At 36.8% G+C, this 19,088-nt stretch overlaps 1 protein-coding gene across 11 annotated transcripts in view; it reads right to left on the bottom strand.

Moving 5' to 3' along the window:
- Positions 1-19,088, bottom strand: part of ZFAND3 (zinc finger AN1-type containing 3) — a 324,488-nt gene that overhangs the window by 176,186 nt on the left and 129,214 nt on the right. For 5 of the 11 annotated variants that reach the window (XM_072833190.1, XM_072833189.1, XM_072833195.1 and 2 more), the window contains exon 3: positions 15,027-15,056. The exons of the other annotated variants lie outside the window; for them this stretch is intronic. In XM_072833190.1, coding sequence (XP_072689291.1) covers positions 15,027-15,056 — 30 coding nt within the window. The remainder of the gene's footprint in view (positions 1-15,026; positions 15,057-19,088) is intronic. 11 annotated transcript variants of the gene reach the window in all.

Below are 19,088 nucleotides of genomic sequence, written 5' to 3' on the forward strand. Positions count from 1 at the left end.
AATGGGTAAAGTACTCAAAAAGATCTTGCCTTGCAAAGGGAAAACAATCCTAGACTGAGCATGACTTCAAATATATATATATATATATATATATATATATATAATCTTCTAAAAGCACAACTCCAAAAGATCAAACTGTTTCCAAATAACTTAACTGCATCTCAGAACAAAGCTCGAGAAGATTTATAGGTAGAGACACCTGGGTGGCTCAGTTGGTTGAGCATCTGCCTTCAGCTCAGGTCAAGATCCTGAGGGCCTGGGATGGAGCCCCTCATCAGGCCTTTCTCCCCACCCCCTGCTCAGTGGGGAGCCTGCTTCTCCTGCCCCTCTCCCCTTCTTGTGCTTTTTCTCTCAAATAAATAAAAACCTTTAAAAAAAGGTTTACAGGTAAACAAAAATATACAGCATCCAACAAGGTAAAACTCACAGTATCTCACAGTATCAGGTACACAAAGAAGTAGGAAAATGCCATCCATAATAAGAAAAAAACCAATCATTCACAACTGCTATGGTCATTCATACATTGAAATCTTTTTTTTTTTTTTTTTTTTTTAAGATTTATTCACTTGAGAGAGAAAGAGAGACAGAAGAGAGACAGAGAAGCAGACTCCCTGCTGAGCAGGAAGCCCGATGAGCAGCTCAATTCCAAGACCCCAGGATCCTGACTCTGGGATCCTAACTGAATGAGCCACCCAGGCGCCCCCCATATGTTGAAATCCTAACCCCTAAAGGTGATGGTATTAGGAAAGGCCTTTGAGAGGAGATGAGGTCATGAGAGTAGCTCATGAATGGGAATAGTGCTCCATAAAAGAGATACCACAAAAAAAAAAAAAAAGAGATACCACAGAGCTAACTAGCCCCTTCCACCAAGTGATGGGTACAGTGAGGTATCTATGATTCAGAAGAGAGCCCTCATTTGACCAAACTGTCTCCCTGATCTTAGACTTCTACCCTCTAGAACTGTGAGAAATAAATGTCTCGCTTATAAACCACTCCAGTCTGTGTTATTTTGTTATAGCAGCCTGAAAAGACTAAGCATTCAACCAACCCAGAAGTAACACAGATGTTTAAAATCAGCAGATAAGAACATTAAAACAACAACAGAGCAGAATCTGTATTGCTACCCCTGAAGCAATAATTACATGGAAATTTATAGCTGTGAAAATCTTTATTACCAAAGAAGATCTTAAATCAATAAACCCAGCTTCTATCTTACAAAACTAGAAAATGAAGAACAAATTAAACTCAATATGCAGAAGAAAGGGAGTAATAAAGACAAAAGTCTATGTCTCTGACTCTCTCTCTCTCTCTCTCTCTCTCTCTCTCATGAACACATAAATAAAATCTTTAAAAAAAGAAAACAGAAAAAAAGAGAATACAAATGAAACCAAAATCAGGTCTTTCGAGACAATCAATAAATTGATAAACCTCTAATCAGAAACTGATTAGGATAGAGTGAGAAGATACCAATTACCAATATCAAAAACAAGGAAGTGTCATCAGTTGTACAAATATTAAAAACACAATGGAATATGATAAACAACTTTATACCATAAATATAAGTTGCATGAAATGGACAAAAAACATGAAAAGACAAGCCTACTAAGGTTCACTGAGAAAGAAACAGATAATATAAACAGCCCTGTATTTTTATTAAAAGTAACTGTACTTGTAGTTAAAAATCCTCCACAGAGAAAATTCCAGACATAAATGGCTCCAATGGTAAATACAAAACATTTAAGCAAGAAATAATACCAATTCTAAACAAACTTAGACAATTGAAGCAAAAGGTATATATTCCAACTCAGTCTTTGAGATCAGAATTTGCTCTGATAACAAAACCAGACAAGGACATTACATGATAGGAAAACTACAGACTAAAATCCATTATTAATATAGATGTAAAAATTCTAAATAAGATTTCATCAAAATGAATCCACATTATGCACTAAAAGGTAATACATCATGAAGCAAGGCTTATCTCAAAAATGCAGGACTAGACTTGAAAACCAATCAATGTAATTAATCAACTAGATTAACCCCCACAAAACTAAACTAAAAGAGAAAAACCAGATGATCATCTCAATAGGCACAGAAAAAAGCATTTTACAAAACCCAACATTTATTCTTGATAAAAACTCTTGGCAAACTAGAAACAAAGGGGAACTTGCTCAACCTAATCAAGAGCATCTATTTTAAAAACCTACAGCAGGGGCACAGGGGTAGCTCAGTCCGTTGGGTGTCTGCCTTTGACCCGGGTCATGATCCCAGGATGAGCCCCACATCTGGCTCCCTGCTCAGCACAGAGTTTGCTTCTCCCTCACCCTCCTTCCCTTGCACTTGTTCTCTCTCTCTCTTTCTCTCTCTCTTCCCCCGTCTCTCTCACTTGCTCACTCTCTCTCCCTCAAATGAATAAATAAAATCTTTTAAAAAAAATTTTTTTAAACTTACAGCTAACTTCATATATACTTCATGGTGAAAGACTGTACACTCTTCCTCTTAGAGCAGATATCCACTCCCACCACTTCAACACTGTACTGGAACGTCTAGCCAGTGCAATCAAGCAAGAAAAATAAATGAAAGGAATCCAGATTGGAGAAAAAGAAGTAAACTCCCTTCATTCACAAAAAATATAATTAAGTTTATGTAGAAAACCCAATGGAATCAACAATAAAGCTAGTATGTTAAATAGTTTGCCAAGCTGACAGGATACAAAAATCAATGTATAAACAATCAAAAATAGGAAAAACTTTAAATATTATTTATAATAACATCAAAAATATAACTGCTTAAGGATAAAGCTGTTAAGAGATCTGCATGACCTATACATAGGAATTATAAAATATTATTGGGAGAAAGTAATAACTTCAACGAATGGAGAGAAACAGCCTGATCATGGATAAAAAGACTTAAGATTGTTAAAATGTCAATTCTTCCCAAAAGTGGTACTGGCATAAAGATAAAGACAGGTCAATGCAATAGAATATAGAGTCAAAAAACAAAAACAAAAACACTCCACACATATTAATAAACAACTGATTTTTGACAAAGGCCCAAAGGCAATGAAGTAGAAAAAGGAAAGGGGGCAGGGGGCAGAGGGTGAAGAACAATTTGGATCTATACCTCATACCATATATAAATATTAACACAAAATAAATCACAGATCTAAATATAATACATAAAACTATAAAATTTCTTTAATACAGAAAAAATATTTAAAAGCAACATCTATAACAGAACAAATGAATAAACTGAAATTCACTGACATTTAAAACATCTGCTCTTCAAAAATCACTTTAAAAAATGAAATTACAAGCCTCACAGCAGGAGAAAATCTTTACAAAGCATTTAAGAAAAGGACTTCTGGGGATCCCTGGGTGACTCAGTGGTTTAGAGCCTGCCTTTGGCCCAGGGCGCGATACTGGAGTCCCGGGATAGAGTCCCGCATCGGGCTCCCAGCATGGAGCCTGCTTCTCCCTCCTCTTGTGTCTCTGCCTCTCTATGTCTATCATAGATAGATAGATAGATAGATAGATAGATAGATAGATAGATAGATACATACATACATACATACATACATACATACATACATACATAAATCTTGAAAAGAAAAGGACTTCTATCCAGAATATATAAAGAATTCTCAAAACTCATGAACAACCAATTTAAAAATGAGCAAAAATTTTCTAGAGTTCAACCAAAGATACATGAGTAGCAAATAAACACATGAAAAGATATGCAAAATGTCATGAGAGCAATGGAAATTATAAGCACAATAAGATACCAAAATAAACCGATTAGAATGGTTAAAACTAAAGACTGACCATATCAAGTGGTGAGGAGGATACAAAAGAATTAGTACCCCCCATAAACTGCTGCTAAGAGTATTAAATGGTATAATCAATCATTGGAAGAGTTTGGCAGTTTCTTAACAAGTTAAACACACACCTACATATGACCTATTTTACTCCTAGGAATTTGCCCATAAGAAAAGAAATATAAGAAATAAATGTCCATATAAAGACTTGTACATGAATGTTTACAGCAGATTTTAATAGTGAAAAACTATTTTTTAAAAAAAAGCCCACCCACACATAAATGGATAACCAACTTATAACATATCCACACAAAGAATACTATTTAGCAAACTGAAAGGAAAGAACTGTTGATAGAGACACCACTACAGATAAATCTCAAAAACTATGCTGAAAGAAGCCAGATCCCCTCCCCAAAAGAGTATGTATCATATGATTCCATTTATGCAAGCCAATCTATTGTGACAGAAATCTTATCAGTAGTTGTCTGAGATGAGGTAGGGATGGGAGGAAGAGATTCCTAATGGCAAGAGAAAACTCACTTGTGGGTGGACAGATGTATTCACTACATAAATTGTGCTGATGGTTTCACAGGTATATACTAAGCCACATAAGCTAATTCAGACCACTCTCCTGTCTCCACTAATACTTTTTTTAAAAAGATTTTATATATTTATTTATTTGAGACAGAGACAGTGAGAGAGCACGCGTGCGCTCGAGCATGGTGGGGGGTACGCAGAAAAAGGGAGAAGCTGACTCCCTGGTGAGCAGGGAGCTTAATACAGTGCTCAATCCCAGGCCCTGAGATCATCACCTGAGCCAAAGGCAAATGCTTAACCTACTGAGCCACCCAGACGCCCCCATTTTTTTTTATTTCAGCAATTACAATGCTACTAAATAAAAGCACTTCTCGAACTAAAATAATATCCCTCAAAATTTCCCTCTAGTTTCTGCATTACAAGTAGGAGTGCTTTTATTCTTAATGAAATGTTTCTAGTAAGTTATTCCAGCAAGCTGATCTTCCTACAGCCAATATATTTATCAGCAGTGGATTAATGTGGAGTAAGCTTAGAGTAAGGCTGCTTTGAGTGAGACTTTATGAAAATGCCAAATTAGCCTTCCCCAGTGCTTGCAAAGAACCACTTCTCTGACTGACAGAGAGAACTTGAAACTGTTCTTTTCTTTTTCTCAAGTTTTTATTTAAATTGTAGTTAACATACAGTGTAATAATATTAGTTTCAGATGTAGAATTCAGTGGGTCATCACTTGCATACAACACCCAGAGAACAGTTCCTTCTTTTCATTACTTAATCTTCACAAAAACAGATTTCTTGTTGCTACAGTACAAGCAAGGAAACTGAGGTAGTTTATAATGAAGTAGATGGAAATGTGAGGAGACAAGCTCACCAGCTCATAGCTAACTGGTCAGGTTCTTGAGGCAAGTATCCTTCACTTCATCGAACATATGAGCAAAAATTAATAATCTTTTATATATTCAATCTACTTTCCCATTGATTAACATAAGTTTACTTCCAACTGATCTTCAGTTGATGACCTAAATAAGTTAAAGTCAAATGGTAAATTTGAGAGGTGCTAAATAGGTGAACCTGTAAAAGACTACCTAGAAAAGCAAGAATACTTTTTAATACAAGCAATCACTCCCAAATTTACCTATATATAAGAACTTTTAAAGCAAAGAACACTTGCAGGTGGAAAATTTTTCAAAGAAAATAAGCAATGAAGGTTATTTGCTATGAAAAAGCAAAAGCTGCTATTTCCACTACCGAGTCCAGCAGTTTTTTTACTTTATTTTATTTTTATTTTTTTTATTTACGGTAGTCAGAGAGAGAGAGAGAGAGAGAGAGAGAGGCAGAGACATAGGCAGAGGGAGAAGCAGGTTCCATGCACCGGGAGCCCAATGTGGGACTCGATCCTGGGTCTCCAGGATCGCGCCCTGGGCCAAAGGCAGGCGCCAAACCGCTGCGCCACCCAGGGATCCCAGTCCAGCAGTTTTGAGTAAAGCAAAAGTTGATTATTTTTCTACAGATAGTAGATAATAAACTCTCGGGTCACTACAACTGGATGAGAAAGAACATTTCAGAACTTCCCCAATGTAAAAACTGGGAATAGTTCAAGACACTCCATAATTTATGTCATGGAAAAATCAAGAATAGTGATTTCAAGAGGTATTTAGGTCTTCAGCTTCAAGAAAATCCCAATGGAATCACTTTCTTTCAAAACCTCTAGGTTGGGCTACAGATTCTACATATGTTCCAGAACTGTGCTAATGCAAGCAAGGTATATCAACAAGGAAATGTGCTGTCACGTGTGACTACTTAAATTGAATAAAATGGAAAATGCATTTCCTTAGTCACACTAGCCACATTTCAAGTGCTCAACAACCACAAGTGGCTATCATACTGGATAACACAGATATAGAATATTTCCACCATCACAGAAATTTTTATTGAACAATGCTACTCCAGAATGACCAAGTTTAGAGTAACATAATAGCTCTTTTTCATAAGCTCTTTAGTCCTTTACTAATAAATGAGGTTCGTTTTTACAAAAATGGTATTTTCATAAAAAAAATACAATTTTATGAATCCTTGCTTTTTAAAGCCCAGATATTGAAGTCACCCATGGAGTGAAAGTAGTTTTAGATACCATTCACCTAAAATGCAGCCCAAGTTTTTTTTTTTTTTAATTCTACAGTTTTCTTTACCTAGGGTATATTTAACTACTTGCAAAGTGCCATCGATAATCTATAGCACTCAGGGTGTCTGGGTGGCTCAGTGGTTGAGCATCTGCCTTTGGCTCAGGGCGTGATGATATGGGGGTCCTGGGATTGAGTCCCACATTGGGCTCCCTGCAGGGAGCCTGCTTTTCCCTCTGCCTATGTTTGTCTCTCATAAATAAATAAAAATACTAAAAAAAACAATAATAATCTATAGTACTCAAAGTTGTTCTGTCCCCTTTGGAACATTTGAAGGCTGACAAGGAAGAAAATCATGACAACAAATCAGCAAACTCAGAGAAGTGAAGTGCCAACAAAACTTAGTAAGTGTAAAGATTTTTCAAAATAAACAATTACTTTATTAATGGATATTAGTGTTGGTAAATTGCATGAATAATTCAGGTCCATTTTCATTTAAGTGGAACCTTCAGTGAAGCCATACAATACTGACTTCATAGCACCTGTCTTCCAGCTGACTGCTAACAAAACTACAGTTAGTGGAGATGAATATTACCTATCACTCACCTACCTCTTTTACTTAAGTCACGTCTGTCAAAATTAAATCTTGCCCCAAAATTATATATAACTCAATAAAGCCAAAAATCTTACAAAGGGAAGGGAGGGCACAAACACAGCACCTGGTCCCAACTATCCAGCCACTAATACTAAAATCTCATTTGAATAAAATAACAGCTGTTGTGACACTAACAGTTATGCTCTGATGTTTCAAATCGTACTTTGTAAGTCCTAACTCATTATGGATCTTCAAAATGAACATCCTCACAATTCCATATACCTGCAAGAGTCCAAGAAATGGAAGGCAGCCACATGTGTTATTCCAACAACATATTTCATGTGCATCAGACAACTAGGGATATAAATTGTCATGGGCAGAAAAATCATCAATTATTTCTGAAGCCTTACAGAAGCAAGCAAAGACTCTGGCTGACAAACTGATGAACTGATGGTCCAAGAATGGGGTTTATGTGCATTAGAGAGAGAGAGAGAAGGGGGGGGGGGAGGAAGGAAGAAAAGAAAGAGGGAGGGAGGAAGGAAGGGGAAAAAAAGAAAAAAGAAAAGAAAGAAAACAAAAACAAAGAAAAAGAAAGACAGGAAGAAGTGCTATACTGAGCAAGGTGTGACAGCTAGGTCCTACCAAACCTAGTAAATTGCTAACAGATTAAAAAACAGAAGAGAGGTTGTTTATCCTAGAGGAAACAAGCAGGAGAAAACCTCAAATGACATGACTTTGGTCTTCCATTTTTTTTCCTTCCCCCACCACGCACCCAAAAATCATTTGGGAAAGCGACTATTTAATAAGGAGAAGAAACATCAGCTAAAGGAATGTGATACAAATGCAATACGAAACCATCATTTCTCCTATTAAATTGGAGGGAAAATAATGGAAATATGGAAAGCAAACATTGTTCATTTAAGAGGAAATCTAAAGTAAATCTTAGAAATAAGTGTGAGGCTGCTGAATAGAATGAATAAGGAATAGATTTAGTCATTTTAGAAGAGCTTGGCAACACAAGGAAGTGTGCCCAAAAACTTCACCCAGCCATTAGCAACAAATTTAGAACGTGTTTATCATGTTACTCAGAAGGCAAAAAGACAAGTATCAAAAGCAAATTAATTAATTAATTAAATTTTAATTAAAGCAAATTAATCTCTATTCAATTAGTGAGATACCTGGTCAACCTGGAACTCATTCTCACACAGATACACAGAACAACATCTCTTTCATTTACAAAACACACTTGAGTGTATACAACAAGGATGCCTTGTTAATGACAATAACTAAAGGCTAGGCTGTAGCATGGCTGAGAAAAAGTCACAGAACTTAAGGCCTACATCTTGGATTTCACTAACAAAGACTGAAAAAGTACTCTGTTTTATGTTAAGTATTTGATAGTGAGAAGAGCAGAGACTAAAAATTATACTCAAATAAAAGCTAAAATGCATTCTTGATGCAGGCTGGAAGTGTCACCATTCAGATCTCTGTGAACAAAACACCTTTATCAAAATCACAAACCACATCACCAGTATAAATTTTCAATACAGAAAGCCTGAGGAAGAATGAATGAGAGTCCTAGCTAGGCCAAGGCATAGTTAGTATTTTTTTAATCACTGGCCATTTCCATTTCCAACCATCTTGATATCGGAGTCAAGATCTTGGACCTTTTGGGTCCTGTGAAATAAGAGAAACTGAAGGAACCCTGTGTAAGAAAATGGTATTTTTTCCCTTTGCTTCTTTCCCTACTTCTATTCTTGCTAGGATCTGCACCCTACCCCCACCTTACATATGCCTTAATACAGGTCCAACTTGTAAAGGTCAAGAAGCTAATGATTTGGGGGATCCCAGGGTGGCTCAACGTTTTAGCGCCACCTTCGGCCCAGGGCGTGATCCTAGAGACCCGGGATCAAGTCCCACATTGGGCTCCCTGCATGGAGCCTGCTTCTCCCTCTGCCTGTGTCTCTGCCTCTGTGTGTGTGTGTGTGTGTTTGTGTCTCTCTCATAAATATATAAAATCTTAAAAAAAAAAAAAAAAAGAATCTAATGATTTCTTTGGAGTCTTCCAGCATAACAGATAACACCTAAGGAATGGTCAGTGTGAGGTCATCATGAATGTTTTTCAAGACCACTGACTCAAAACACCTTGATGTATGTCAAGACCCGTGGCTCCAGGGCATACATGGCTTCTGGCAGGCAATTGAGCACTCGCCCAAATTTTGACCAAAATTTGACCAAATCCTAGATGGCTGAGGGGACATATACACCAGACCACTATCCTCAATAAAAATCCCAGACCTCAAGTAAAAATAAGACTCATCTTCCATTTTCTTTGAGTTTCCTAGACATTGTCTTTATCTGCTATTTTCAATAAAATCTGCTCTCGTACATTTGATTTCCGTCCTGTGCAAAGCCAAGGACCCTCTTGGCTGGACCTGTGGAACCCCTTCTGGGTCCTCAGACCCAGCCTGCTTCCATCACTCGTCCTCAGTACTGGGGAACTAGGTAATACCTGCCACAGAACCAAAGTCTTTCAATACAAACAAAGTCACTGGCATGGCTCCTCTGGCCTCTCACTACACCAGAAGAAACTGGCTGGAACCTTGGCAGAATTTTTTTTTTTACTTTTAACTTTTACTATAAAAATTATATAACAAATAATTAAATAACATTATAAAACTGTAACAATGGTACAAGGAATTGCCACATATTTTTTTAAGATTTTATCCATTTATTCATGAGAGGCAGAGAGGGAGGGAGACACAGGCAGAAGCAGAAGCAGGCTCCATGCAAGGAGCCCAATGTGGGACCCAATCCCAGGACCCAGGGACCACACCCCAAGCTGAAGACAGACATCCAACCACTGACCCACCCAGGCATCCTTGCCACATACATTTTACCCAATCCATAAATGTTCACATGTTCTTAACATGGAAAATCTGAAAGCTTTTTGAAAAAATTTCTGACCTATGTTTTTTCCTTCTGGAAATGACTTTACATTCTAATAAATCCTGTTAACTTCTCTCACTTTAATGATACTAAATCAATTCAATAACCTTAAGAGTAATTTGATGGTTTCCTAAAGATAAACACTGAGCAAGAACTTACTAACCAAGGTTCCCATCAAACAGTTTTCCTCAGACAACTAGGGAGTAACTTTGAAATTACTGAATTCAGATAGAGAAGAGATAGAAAAAAAAAATGAATTAATCAGAGTAAATTTCAGTAACTATTAGACCAACTCCCCTACATCTTAAGTTATTCTGAGCACATTATCCATTACTCTGACCACTACAGTATATTTGATTCACTGATACACCTTTCTCTTGCTAAAAAACAAACAAAACTCCAAAACCATACATTTTGTTTCGCTGCACTGAAATATACCTTTAAGTATATTTTAAGGGTGAGATTTCACAATATCCCCAAATTACTAGATACCCTTTGGGGGTAAAAACAAGGTTAAAATAAATTTTCGTATCACTTTAGTCTGATGAGAAAATATAAGACAGTACGCAGTACTGGGAATGAGCATACTCTAGGGTAACATGCCATGTTGGTCATTCACCGTCCCAGTTTTCACTGTTAAAAGATTTAAAACCTCCCTCTCAGTAACTGTTAGCCATCCTTCCTGCTTATTGTTCCCATAGAACAGCACAGACCAAATATAACTGTCACCCCATGCCCAGCTTCATGCCTCCTACTGATCCTCAGCCAGTCAGCCTTCACCCTTCCAAAGGAGGAGTCTCTGCATCTAGTTTGCCCCAACTCAAGTAAGTCTCCATCCTGTCTGGCTTGGTGAATACAGAATATCCTGCCAATGGTCAGGCCCAACCCAATTAGTCCCTTCAGAGTAGATTCTTTCTTCCTACCCATTCTAAACCCTCTTGCCCACCCAGGAACCTACCTCATTCTACATCCTCTGCATAACAGTAAAATTTGTTTTTCTTTTTAATCTCTAATGAGAATTCGAGAGACAACCCATTAAGTCCAATTTCTTGTCAAAGGAACAATTCTAGTTCTGTGATGATTTGCAGAATACAAATTACTAACCGAGGCTGATCACAGGAAAAGTTATTTTTCAGCTCTCACATTCAATTTCTCCCACTCAGACATTTTAGTTGGTGCTCTCCTATGAACAGGACAATTGTTCTGGAGAACTCTTAATGCTGCAGTTTATATAGAGTAGCAAAAACACCAAAATAAGAGGACTGAGATAGTATAATATGGTCATGAAGAAAATTCACTTGGGAGCCCAAGCTAAAGGAAAATCGTATCCTACATGGGGAGATGGAACGTGAGGAACTGTCTGGAATGGGGAGTCAGAATCTAAGAAGGAAAAGCAGAGCATCCATTCAGGGCCAAAGGCAGCAATAGAGATGGGAGACTAGTAAGATATAGAGATATTGGTCACTTAGTATATGTATTAAAGACAACGGAAGCCAAGTTTCTCACAATAAAAGAAGGAGATTAGAAAATAAGAGAATGAATCCTGTGGTATCAGACTGGAATTAGAGTTATATGAATTCATGATTCTCAACATACTTAAAGATATAAATAAATATAGAGGCAAACATGTATGTATCCACTAAGACGACATAGGAGCAACAACATTCCAATAGCAATAAGCATGCTAATGACCCAGATCTTGTCTTCTGAATACTATTTTCCACTAAAATAATGAAAGTTCCTTGGAGAAATTACTAATTCCAGGATTGGAGCCAGAAAGGTGCAAAATGAGCCTGGAACACCTTGTGCCAGAAAGCAAGAAAAATCTCTGGAGTATTTTGTCAAGGAATGTGTCAAAAAGGCACAGAAATCAACCTGAAGGAGCTCTTACTGGCCAAATCTGGGACAATCTGGACATCAAAATGCATAACAGTAGTAACAGGTCATAACCAATTAAATAAAACAAGAACTATGAGTCCATACAGATAACAAATTTAATGAATAAGTAAATAAACTGTCACAGGGATGGAAGAGTTACATAGTTGTAAAGCACCTTTCTACAAAACATTTGTTAATTATAAAAGTGAGAAGAGTAACTTTATAGCAATGAAGCCCAACAGACAACACCTCAATAAAGCAATCAAAGTGGTAATCATTACTAATGGATCAAACTGAAATGGTCACACACTTAGATGATATTCCTCCAAAAGTCCATAACCTAAAGCAAGAGAAAACAACAGATAGGACCAAATCAAGAAACATTATACAAAACAACTGCCTTGTAATCTCCAAAAGTACCAAGTTCACAAAAGTTTAAAAAAAAAAAAAAAACTGAGGAACTGTTTCAGAAGGAAATAAACAGAATTATAGGGATATATGCTACACAAGACATCACTGGGATAAGCGGCAAACTTGAATGCGGTCTGAAGACTAGATAACAGCAATGTATAAATGTATCAAAATGTTCTTGTTTTCAGGAAATAAACACTAAAATATTTGGAAGTGATGGAGTCTCAGGTTAGTGACCTACCCTCAAATGGGTCTAGGAAAAAAAAAGTTATTTGTAATTTTCTCTTTAGGTGAAATAAAGAAAACTTACTTAGGAGTCTGGCAAATCTAGTTTCAAAATCAAGTTCTGCCACTTACAAACTAAACTGCTTTCGACAAGTTGTTTGATCTTTTTTTTTTTTTTTTTAATTTTTATTTACTTATGATAGAGAGAGAGAGAGAGAGAGAGAGAGAGAGGCAGAGACATAGACAGAGGGAGAAGCAGGCTCCATGTACCGGGAGCCTGATGTGGGATTCGATCCCGGGTCTCCAGGATCGTGCCCTGGGCCAAAGGCCGGCGCCAAACCGCTGCACCACCCAGGGATCCCAAGTTGTTTGATCTTTGTAAACCTTGTTTGCTCATTTAAAAATAAGAATCTTGTAATTTGTGGTGAGAATTGAGATATCTTTATAAAATACCTTAACACAGTGTCTGGCACTTAGCACCTGCTCACTGACAATTTATACTTTCTCAGAAGACAAAATCTGGTAATGCTTGGTTCCCTCTAAAATACTTGGAAGAGAATTCCAATCCTGGCTGCATCTAGCATTTTGTAGACTTTCGGTTGTCAACCACAGTTGCTATTTGTAAAACCTGCTGTTTGCAATTCTGTACAAAAAAATACTTGGTCTGTCGCTGCTTTTGCACAGAAGGAAAACAAATGCCAAGCTCCTCTACCTATGGTTCCCCATTTGTCCACAAGCACACAGTCTGGTTTGAGGTTGCAATCAATCCTCAAGGAGATCTTTAAGGGGATCCTTAAGTCACTGTCAATGACTGTTTCACCTCAGCCCACAAGGTAATAGTATTCAGCATCGTACTCTTATCCACTTAGTAGAGCTGATTTGAGACTATGCATGCTTATCTGGCCTTCTGAGACTAAAGTTCTCCTAGCTCTAAAGTTAAGAGCAACTAGAGAACTGCATAGCTGAAAGGAGAAGAGCAACAATTCTAATATCTGGGAAGGGATGGAATAACAATCAGAGGAAGGCACTCCAGAAGCCTCAAACGACCCTCATATACTGTTCAGGTCGAGAAATGGGCTTGAACTGCTAGCTACTAAATGTTGTAAGAATGATTCTGCTTCACTCCTCACCTACACACTGGTGCACACATATTCTGCCTTCTCTAAGACTCCATACACACTAAGACAGTGTGCTAGGGATCCCTGGGTGGCGCAGCGGTTTAGCGCCTGCCTTTGGCCCAGGGCGTGATCCTGGAGACCCGGGATCGAATCCCACGTCGGGCTCCCGGTGCATGGAGCCTGCTTCTCCCTCTGCCTGTGTCTCTGCCTCTCTCTCTCTGTGTGACTATCATAAAAAAAAAAAAAAAAAAAGACAGTGTGCTACTCAAAGTACAGTCATGGACCAGTGACACTGTACAAAATATTAATGGCCTACAAGGAGATCAGTAGAAATGTTAAGGGTAAGAATTTAGAAAACTTCAGGGGTGCATGGGAGGCTCAGTGGGTGAAGCATCCAACTCTTGATTTTAGCTCAAGTCGTGATCTCAGAGTTGTGAGATGGAGCACTGCATCGTGTTCTGCACTCAGCATAGTCTGCTTCAGATTCTCTCTCTCTCTCCTCTCCTCCCCACTCCCTCTCTCTCCAATAAAAAAACAAACCTTTAAAAAAAACAGAACTTATTTTGTCTTTATAGTTGAATTTTTTAATCCAGTAATTCACTTGTATTTTACAAAAACACTGGATTGTGACAGGTTGAAGAAAATAACTGGTTTTTCACCACAGTCTGTATAGTATTATTTCTGAGATTTTTATATCCTAAGTTGATACACAGTAAACTGACATTTATTAAGCACTTACTACATACCAGGTACTATTTGCCTTACACAATACTTTATTAAATCCTCACAGCAAGCTAAGTTCTATCCCTACTCCTCATTTTCCAGATAAGAAAACTAAAGTGCTGCGTACAACTTGGTACAATTTGCTTAAATATCACAGTATGTATATCTGACATCTGAACTTAAGTCCTTAACTCCTTAAGCCAGGGTATTGAAAATAATACAAAGTAGGAAAGGAAAGTGATCAACTTACTCAGAAATGATGATTATTTAACACAGGATCTAAAATAATTCTCACAATTTGTAAAGGTAGGGTATTATCACCCACATTCTATAGCTAAGAAAAAGATAACACTACACTGGTACCTTGAAGGTTTCAGAACATATCTCCCATAAGTTTCAAGCGTCTGCTATTCCACTATTTCAATTAGACTTTGAGAGTAGGGACTACATACACACTTCTGCCTACAGTGCATAATCTAAAGCAATAAACATAGCAGATATTCAAGAAAATTATCTTTTGAATAAATATAATTTATTTCCATATAGCACTTCTTTTCAAGTTTCAGAGGCCCAGGTTTTAAGTGTTCCCAGAAGAACAGAATTTAACAGTTCCTCCTTAAAAGGAAACAGTTTAAATCAGAACCTAAAGAACTTACCTTTACTTGGTTTCAATTTTAATTCTGGGTCTGGAAAGTAAAATTTATCCCAATTTAATGAAAAGATTTTCAAAGTAAAGATAAAACCAGGAAGTAGCTCAAGAAAATGCTCATTTATATAAATAAAGTAAGAACCACAAGGATAGGGTCTTTTAGTAAGTTCCAAGAGTATTCACATCAAATTCCTACATATTCAGCTATTTATATATTTCACAATTTCTGTGAAATCACTGTAATTTCTATCCATAATGTGCATCTATATTATTCAAACAGACATGGTAAAACAACACAGATGAAATCCCACCATATCCGACAGAAAATACACAGTTGTGTTAACGGCTTAAGACTATTTTTTAAAGTAAAAATCTGTTTTACTAATAAAAACAAAATACTGTTTTTACATACATTATGTATGTAACAGTAGCAGGACAGAATTCACTAACATTTCTATCTTGATGAAGTCAAGCTAAATGTCTTCTCAGGAAATCATCACTACTGTGGAGAAACTACACTAATAACATTGAAACATTTTCGGTTGCTGCACATTAATGTCACATAGCTAGACTGAAGCCTGATTTATGGATCACTGAGCTGTGTTAGGTTATGTTGCATTACTTTGGTTAAAACTGCAGCAGGAAGAAAATCCCTGCATCTAAAAGAAATCCAAAAGTGAAATGGGCTGCTGAGAATACCACACCTCAGCATTCACTATCCCATTTCTATTCACCATAGATGTAGCTCTTTAGTTCTTCAGACAGTAATCTGCTCAATACTATATATGGGTAGTGAACCTGAAGACAATGGATGCTAAAACCTGCAGCAGGTTTAGGCTCCTTTAGCCCTTTAACCATTTTTGTAAGTTTAGCTAAGACTCAGACTTCGCCTTGCAGATGCAATTAATTACGGCTAATCATCTTAAAGCTTGGAAAAGACATGAAGCAAACTTAGGAAAGAATTTTTACCTTAATTTACACCTACCTCTATTGAAACTTATCTTTGCAAAATATAAGCAATGTAAACATAAGGTACATTTGCCCAACTAGGCGGGTCTTGAAAAGCCAGGTAAGGCTTATCAAGACTTAAGTGTGGAAAAAGAGCTGATCTGATGTACACTCACCCAAAAGTTTATGGTTAGAACAATGTCAGTTTAATCTCTTCCTAAATAAAAATCTGGGGCACCTGGATGATTCAGTCGGTTAAATATCCAACTCTTTTGGCTCGGGGTGAAATCTCAGGGTCCTGATTTCAAGCCTGGAACTGTAGCTCCACATTCAGTGGGGAGTCTGCTTAAAGTCTCTCCCTCTGACCCTTCTCCCCTCACTCATTCATATACATGTTCTCGTTTTCTCTCTCTCTCTAAAATAAACGTTTTTAAGTAAACAAATAAACATCGAGTCAAGGGTTCAGCATCTTGGAGCAAACAAATATTTAGCTTCTAGGATTAATTAGTGATGACAGCAGTCTAGCATCATAAAAATAATACCATTTACATACAATGGCTTAGAGCAGATCTAAAACAATTTTTAATCTAATTTTTATTTTGAAAATGTATACATCCAAAGAGACAAAAACAAAGAATAAAGGCAAATAACAAAACAATATTTTATGGCTAATTTTCTGTCCATAGCAATATCATAAATTCTTCCTTCCAGAAAAAAAAATCAAAACGTAATTCTGTTTTCTATCACATTGATCTAGTCCAATCTTCCTATTTGATTTATGTACAAGATTTCTGGACTAAATATAGTGAAGCAAATCACAGGCTATATAAACATCCTATATGTCACATACATAGCATATGCAGGTTCTCTCCAAAGGTATATGAATAAATTACTCCACTAGGAATATTTACCAGAATTTATGCTGCCTTTCCTCATAATTTCAGTCTAGGGCTGCAATGCAGCTAATAAATGAGAGCAAAGACAAATTTCCTAGAATAGATCCCATTTCCTAGACAACAACTAACGGTAAAATTCTACCGTAGTACTTAAGGTAGAAACTAAGCAACATCTCTTTTTACATTATATTAGGTTTTTTTTTTTTCAGTTTTATTAAGGTATAATGGACAAAAAAAATGTACATATTAAAGGTGTTAATGTGATGGTTTGAAATATGTATATATTGTGAAATGATCACAATCAAGCTAATTAAAAAATATCTCACATAGTTACCATTTTTTGTATATGTTAAGAACATTTAAGATCTCCTCTTAACAAATTTCAAATGTACAATACAGTATTAACTGTAGACACCATGCTGTACTAGATACCCAGAATTTATTCCTCTTATAACTGAAAGTTTGTACCCTTTGACCAATACTCCTATATCCTCCATCTCCCAACTCCCCCCTTCCTGTGAGTTTAACTTTTTATACTCTACATATAAGTGAGATCATACAGTATTTGCATTCTGTCTGGCTTATTTCACTTAGCATAATGTCCTTTTAGATTCATCCATGTTGTCACAAGGACAAGGTGTTCTTTTTTTATGACTGAACAATATTCCATGGTGTATGTGTGCACAAGTGTATGCACAAGCACGCACAAGGCAGGAGAGAAGGAGAGGGAGACAGAACTATTTATCTGTTCACCCACTGAGAGACCGTTAGGTTGTTTCCATATCTTAGCTATAGTGACTAATACTACAATGAACATGAGCGTGAAGGTATCTGAGACTGGTTTATGTCTTTTGCTCATATATCCAGTAGTGGAACTGCTGAATCATATAGTCCTATTTTATAACTTTTGATGAACTTCTTAAATATGTTCCATCATAACTGTACAAATTTACATTCCCACCAACACTGTACAAGGGTTCCCTTTCTTGCACATTTTCACCAAGACTTGTTATATTTTGTTGTTTTGATAATAGCCAATCTGACAGGTATGAGGTGGGTATTTCATTGTCATTTTGATTAGCACTGACCTGATGATTAGTGATACTGAATATCTTTTCATGTATCTGTTGGCCATTTGTATGTTCTCTAAGAAAAATGTTAACCTGTTTTTAAATTTGGGTTTTTGCTACTGAGTTATATGAGTTCCTTACATATTTTTGATATTAGCACCATAGAGATATATGAATTGCAAATATTTTCTTCCATTATAGACTGCCATTTTACTGATGGTTTTTCCACTTTGTAAGGCATTCTAGTGTCATAGTCCCAACTTATTCTTGCTTTCATTGCCTGTGCTTTTGGTGTCACATCCAAAACTCCACTGCCAAGACCAGTGTCTATGAACTTGTATAGTTCACTAAGTACCTTACAAATTTATTTGATCCTTAAAAATCCCTGTAAGGCAGGTTATCATTATCCTCACCAAGCAAAAGAGCAAGCTGAAACTAAAAGAAGTTTGAGCTCTTGACCTTTGTCCAAAGTCACACAATGAACAAAAGGAGTTAGAAATCAATGAAAAAGACGGATTTTTTTCAAGAGCGTGAGCACAGGCATTGGGGGAAGCGGGCAGGGCAGAGGGAGAGGGAAAATTTCAAACAGGTTCCACGCCAGCATAAAGCCAGAAATGAGGCTCGATCTCATGACCCCAAGATCATGACCAAAGCCAAATCAAGAGTAAAACACTTAACCGACTGAGCCACCCAGGTATCAATGAAAAATTTTTTGATGTTAAGTCCAGAGCATTTGATCAAGGATATAAAAACAGTGAAATGTTTCTACTAGAATTGTTGACTGAAATTAAAATAATTCATATTCTTCCAGGAAAAAAAGATAATTTGTGTTTTCCTTAAAAGACAGGAAACTTGCTTAATATGTGACTGAAAGACTGTTAAGACTGAATCATCCCAAACAGTTAATTTTTCCAACCCCTTTAGAGCAGAAAAGCAGCAAGGGAACAAATGGCCAGAAAAGGAAGTCACGAAAGCCTTGAGCCATTTCATTTTCTTGAAATTAGTACATTTTCTTTCATAGTATCCCGAGAACTCAGAAAGTTGTGCAGACTGCCACAGGTTTATTATATCAAGGACGTCAACGAAGGGAAATTCCACAATCATCAGTCAACTCCCAACAATGTTCACAATCATGAAGGACTAACTGTACATATC

Source organism: Canis lupus, chromosome 7, assembly GCF_048164855.1.
Source record: "Canis lupus baileyi chromosome 7, mCanLup2.hap1, whole genome shotgun sequence".
Taxonomy (NCBI): domain Eukaryota; kingdom Metazoa; phylum Chordata; class Mammalia; order Carnivora; family Canidae; genus Canis; species Canis lupus.